Here is a 6,469-nt window from a genome sequence, read left to right as displayed (position 1 = left end):
CCTATAGACATCACGCAAATGCACCACCCACCTTGAGATATAAGTTCTAAGGCCTCAAGTATAGTTACAACGGCTGCCCCACCCTTCAAACCGAAACGCATTACTACTTCACGGTAGAAATAGGCAGGGTGGTGGTATCCACCCGCGCGGACTCCCAAGAGGTCCTACCACCAATAGCACCAATAGTGCTCATAGCCTTATCTAAGAAGATAAAACGCCTATAGTACACTACATAAAATATTTGTAAGTATGATTGTGCTTTGGATGGTACACAGCGTAAGTCTTTTTTTACTTAAATTATGTACCTTACATTATCACGAGGGACCACTACAATTCTGGTATTTTTATTGAATCTATTACTAAGTATGAGATTGTACTGTGAAATGAAGTTCATCTTTTCGGATCACCTAATAAAAACGATCTACGTATAAATGATCGCAGGGGTCCTTACTCAAACGAAAAATAGTCCTTTTCGGTAGGCAACTAATTGGCATTGCAATGATCTGTGGTAGCCGCATACCACCAAATAGCATGCAAGGTAAATAAAAAGATTGTGGGGACGGCTTGCATGTTCCGGTGGTGAGTGAACGGATTTTCTCAAAAAATCTTAGATCACTCACATTTGAAATTTAAGTCTTCAGAATAAATAAAAGTAACATTTTCTAGATTTGAACATTTATTTGAAAAAAAAAAAAAAAATTGCGTACATAAATAATAATAGTTAAATAATACGTAAATATTCTATATTTTTATATTATATGATTAAGGTATGTTTCATTTGAAAATTATTACTAATAATTATTGTTATTTCTCCTCGGCGAGAACTCTGGGCTACTGTTAAATTTCTGTAATAAAACATAAAAAAAAGTTAAAAGTCGTAAAACAAATCAACAATAACACATAAAACATAAAAAAAACTCAGGAGCATACATATTATTATGTTAGTATTAATTTTAGCGTCATAATTTAGTAACTAAGCAATTGCTCTGATGGCAGGCTTCCATTTTATGGCTAAAGTTAAGTAAATTATATTATATTTTTTAGATGTCTTTTTTTGGGATTGTGTAGTGATTTAGTGATTTAAGAGTGATGTAGTGATTTAAGATTGCAAAATGTAAGATTAAGATACACTTGCTTAAAGTGGAAACATTCAATATCGTTTTGATTTACAATTTATAAATGGATTTTGGTGCATTAGAAAGAATTAAAAACGCACATTATAAGGGGAATGAGCTCGCAGTTCATCCAATTCTCTTGCGTGTAGTTCAATCTCATGTTGAGTGAGTCGTGGTCTGCGACAATGGACACTTTGAGGTGGAAGCCAACGATGGATTACTGGAGTCAGTAGGTCACGATGGATCTGTCAAATATAATAATACACTTGCAGAATATTAACAGCGATAACGGATCTTCTACATTTAAATATAATATAATATTGGTTAAATTGAATTCGTCGTGGCCTAAAGGATAAAACGTCCGGTGCATTCGTGTTGAAGCGATGCACCGGTGCTCGAATCCCGCAGGCGGGTACCAATTTTTCTAATGAAATACGTACGTGAAGGAATAACATCGTGTAATAAAAATCAAACCCGCAAAATTATAATTTGCGTAAACACTGGTGGTAGGACCTCTTGGTCCGCACGGGTGGGTGCCTCCACTCCGCCTATTTCCGCCGTGAAGCAGTGATGCGTTTCGGTTCGAAGGGTGGGGTAGCCGTTGTAGCTATGCTGAGACCTCGGAACGTGTATCTCAAGGTGGGTGGCGCGTTTACGTTGTGGATGTCTGTGGGCTCCAGTAACCACTTAACATCAGGTGGGCTTTGGGCTCGTCCACCCATCTAAGCAATCCAATGCTAGTATATTTGAGATGTTTTGTGTTAAGAGTGGAAGAAAATATAACATGGCCGCGTAACTCATAGGAGCTATGTTGATATTTAAAAAAAAAACAACGCTTTACATCGCAACCCACTTTGGGAAATGCAGCCTAGTCCTAATTGCATAGCATAATGGATGTTGTATGCTACAAAACAGAAAACAACTTCAGCGGCCGTTGGCAGATGATACCACCTTGAGAAAAGAGGTCGAGATCTCAATTGTATTGTACTGTACGATCCTTCAAACCAGAACTGACTTCTACGCAGCAAAAATAAGCAAAATGGTGTGGGTCTGTAATACGCCCTTCCACCTTTAAGATTAGATTATCCTTCGAAAACTACCGGTTGCAGGCTCGAAGCCGTAACTTATCACGCAAGGACACAATTACACATAAAATAGGCCACGTAAGGAGTGAATCACTGAATTGAATTATAGTCAATCAACAACGGGTCTCGCTCTGCCCCATGATTCAATCTTCAAAACCAACGATGATTTATTCAAAAGGAAACAGTAATCCCAATCTTACCATTGTGGGATCGTTTAGCCGTGTAAAATACGAGACGAGAGCTCCAACCAACACGCAAACTATCATGCCGATGAATGTGTAATACAAGTAGCTCAGTCTGTACGGGAAGAATGTTCCTGACCTGTTTATAAGCAATCTTCTGTTATTAGATATAGAACAATGACAAATGTAAGTGGAAACCTGTCAGTTTTTGAGCAGAAGTTCAGTAACAGTGGTTTTTTTTTTAAATAAATCTGCTAAAAATTCCGATATATCTATTGAGGATATTGAAAGAATTCGAAAAGACTTAAAAACAAATATTTACAAAGAAATTCTAACTGTATTTAAATTAGAATAGGCAATGGAGAGTATTGAGTAGTTACAAGAGCACAGAATAAGATGGCCCTTACTTATTTTATCGAGTATAATGTATTAGTTGTTCAACAGCTTACTGACAAAGAGTAAAAATTGATCCATGGAAAATTTTCATGCATTAAATAGGGAAAAATAGTGTTTGTTCACTCGGAGCCCGCAATTTGCATGTACTAATTGACAGTACCCTTATTTTTTGTTAAAACTTAACATAAAGCTAAAGATAAGTTATGTACAGTGATTGTTTCCAAATTAGTAGTAATTGTAAACTACATGAGTCTTGCGGTTAATTTGGGGTCACAATGCGTGATATATGTCTTTGGATTTATTGTGATCGTGTAGCGAACAGATTCAAACCCTATGGTAAAGTGCTAACATAGGAGTGCTAGCAACCTGTCAAATTCCGTTTCAGTTGACATTGAAGGTTCCTTTGGTACCGTAAAGTTACCCTCGCAGCCATCGACAGACACAGCTTTTGGTAAAATAATTATCTCGCCCCGCATAATAGCAGCTTGAGTACCAAGTGATATCCATCCAACCAACAATGTAGATGATATACCACCTGCTAGTGCACCCTGAAATATTTAAAAAAATGTATTTGTTTGTAAATAACGCTAATTTTAATTTTAACAATAAAACAGTAGAAATGTACAAGCAATAATTAAAAAAAAAACAAATTTTCTCAACATCATAGGAGCTATAAGATGGTCCGTGCGATGTTAAGTTTCTTCAAAGAGTCCTTAGATCATACAGGGCAACAACTGTTAAAACTTTTACCCGTTTTTATTGGGACTTCACCAACGCCTGACAGATTGCGTCCAATAGTTAGTTGTAATAAATGGGTATTTTGCAGATATTTAGCGATTAATACAGAAGAGGAGAACGGTTTTTGCTGGTAAATTTAGAAACTAATTACAACTTACTAGATAATGGGCCCATAAAATCATATACCTACCGTAGCATTAATCCATGGTAAAAATAATCCCATCGAGAATAAACCTAAAAGACTACCGGCCGTTATACCAGCCAAACTTTTTCCTGCTTGAATAAGTGCACCCATGTGTTCTACTAAAAAAACCAATGCCACGCAAGTTGCCCCTACAAATTAAAAAGTCAGTCAAATAATTGTAATCCTCGTCTGTTTAATTAATTTCAAATTTTAGTTTGCTTTTCGTTGGCTTGTTTTTTTTATTGCCCGTAGGCAGACGAGCATACGGCCCACTTGATGGTGAGTGGTTACCGTCGCCCATGGGCTTCATTAATGCCGGGGGCAGAGCCAAGCCGCTGCCTACCGCTGTTAAGTATTGGCTTTGTATAGCATCAGCCTATCTATTTCCGGTCGTAAAATATGAACAACATATTCTCCGAAGAATGAGCAGTAATATATCTGCCACGAATCAGATATTCGTTCCAGCTTGAAAGATACGGAAGTAGTTATGCAACGTTTGATATCATGTCTGGCAAGTGAGGTAAGTTACAGCCATATTGAGATGTCTATCTATGGGCTTGGTTTACCGCTCTTGCTGGATCGAAAGTTTAGCTGCCTATCCTAAGCAGAAAAAAAAACGTACCTACCAATTGCTACGACTATAATTTTCATGATAAAACTGGCGTTTTTCTCAGTTATGGGCTTGTTGTAAGCTGGCCTTATTAGATCCTCGAAAATAACTCCACACATTGAATTTAAGCCGGTCGACATAGAACTAAAAAAATCAACGATATTCATTACAAAAATCGCTATTAAGCAATTGTGTTTTTGAGATATATATTTTACCTTAACGCGGCACTGAACACTCCACTCATGAATATACCAGGTAAGGCCGGAATCGATCCTGTTATGGTCATAACAAAATATGGTAACAACTGATCACTTTTCCTTATAGCTCCAATAGTTAGAGGATCGCAATTATAAAAAGTTGCATAAATAACTAATCCTGTATAGCAACACAACGAAACTATGATGAAAATCCCAGCGGCCATAATAAATATGGTTCTGTTAAGGAATAAAAGAACACATAAATGATTAAAAATTGCTTGATCAATGGAAATCGTGAGCATAATCATTCAGACAACTCACATTCGGGCTCTTTTTAAAGAAGACAATGCAAGACATCTCTGCACCATGGCTTGGTTAACAGAACAGGATGCTAGCCAACTAAAATAATTTCCAAAAACTGTCGACCAAAATGTATGTCGAATAGTAGGATCAAGGTCCATGCTGAAATTGAAATACTATTACAATGCAATTAAAAACATTACACGTATTATCACTGTAAATACTTTATTATTTCATACTTAAAAAACTCAAGACGATCTCCTTTTTTGTTCAGGTCTATTACATTTCCAATGCCTCCAAGTCGCCAAGTTCCATAAACTAGGACAAAAACGACTCCGAAATACATCAGAACCGTTTGTAGCGTATCAGTCCATACAACTGCCTTTATTCCACCCTATGAAAGTGCTTAAAGATTATTAGTTAATCTAAATTGCCCTCAATAATTATGAGCAAATGTTTCATTTCCGTGCAAAATGACTGATCACTTATAAAAAAATATATTATATACATTCAGATAAGTAATATAAGAACTTACAAGAGTTGTGTAAAATATACAGACAATGCAAACAATTGGTGTTATCAAGTGAAGGTTTACACCGGTTACTGAAACAAATGGAAGAAACAAACAAGCAAATAAGTTATTATTTGGTCGTAACGAGAAAATCATGAATCAGGTCCATTATGTTTAATAATACCTTGACTGAACGCCAGAGCAGGAACGTAAATTACAATTGGTATATAAAGCAACATTTTGATTATAAAAATGACTGATCCTAACAAGCGGACCTTTTGATTGAACCTTAGTCTTAGATACTGAAAGAGAGAATATTTATAGTTATATTTTGAATAGTAGTTAAGTTATATTTTGTTGTTGAAATAGCGTTTATAATTAATTACCTCATAGGTTGATGTGATTTGTAAATTGTAGAATACTGGCAAGTAAATTATTGCAATTGTGAGCGATACTGCCCACTCGGACAAAACTATTGTCCACAATTGTGTACCATACGTGTACATCTCAGCAGGTAAGCCGAGTAGTGATATACCCGAAATGTAACTAGAAAATGTGCAAAATGAAAACAACACGGAAAATGAAGATCCAATTAAAACGTAATTAAAAGCATGTACCTGGCTATAAGCGACATTGAAATAGGAAACATTCCCATTGTCTTCCCGCCCATCAAATATTCGGAAGTAGTGTTTTGCTTCTTACTCGCGAAAAACGCGAAGTACACGCCGATTAAGGACGATAAGAGCAACATAGCGCCAAATACTACGTAGTCTAGCCAGTCGAAGTATACTATCGTCATGATGCAGTTCGAGTGATGAGCTCTGAACGAGATCGCGCGTCCGTCCGCTGTGGCACTTAAACTCCATCTCGCTACACAATAGTCATTTACCGAACGGAACTTGCAGCTGGATCGTTGCTATTCTTATCCTTGGAGGGATCTCGGACCAGATCCATTGGAGGGATGAGGCTTGCTAATTGAATAGTTACCGGTGTCATTCGCATGTCGTCGGTAGTCTAGTTTACTGTGTGGGCAAAGAGAATACAAATGCTACGTTCGTGTGGGCAGGTACCACACACACAGCGGCCACACGTCATTTAAACGTTCTAAATTTTATCTGGTTGACTCAGTTGTGTCTGCACGACTGCATTCA

At 37.0% G+C, this 6,469-nt stretch overlaps 1 protein-coding gene across 2 annotated transcripts; it reads right to left on the bottom strand.

The window, feature by feature from the left end:
- Positions 1-658: 658 nt before the first annotated feature.
- LOC101739837 (sodium-coupled monocarboxylate transporter 1) lies at positions 659-6,207 on the bottom strand. 2 transcript variants are annotated; one of them, XM_004929811.5, is made up of 13 exons: positions 5,936-6,207; positions 5,705-5,864; positions 5,503-5,620; positions 5,343-5,410; positions 5,047-5,201; positions 4,829-4,969; positions 4,526-4,744; positions 4,327-4,454; positions 3,707-3,849; positions 3,145-3,326; positions 2,401-2,521; positions 1,217-1,360; positions 659-845 (listed from the first exon to the last, which is right to left on the bottom strand). In XM_004929811.5, the coding sequence occupies exons 1-13, from the start codon at positions 6,115-6,117 to the stop codon at positions 792-794; spliced, it is 1,815 nt and encodes a 604-aa protein (XP_004929868.2). In that variant the 5' UTR covers positions 6,118-6,207; the 3' UTR covers positions 659-791. The 2 variants fall into 2 exon arrangements, with proteins under 2 accessions (XP_004929868.2, XP_062524923.1); XM_062668939.1 differs by lacking the exons at positions 659-845; positions 2,401-2,521.
- Positions 6,208-6,469: the final 262 nt, after the last annotated feature.

The sequence above is a fragment of the Bombyx mori genome, chromosome 1 (genome assembly GCF_030269925.1).
Source record: "Bombyx mori chromosome 1, ASM3026992v2".
Lineage (NCBI taxonomy): Eukaryota > Metazoa > Arthropoda > Insecta > Lepidoptera > Bombycidae > Bombyx > Bombyx mori.
The sequence above is the reverse complement of the archived record's forward strand: the minus strand, read 5'-3'. Positions and strand labels throughout refer to the sequence as shown.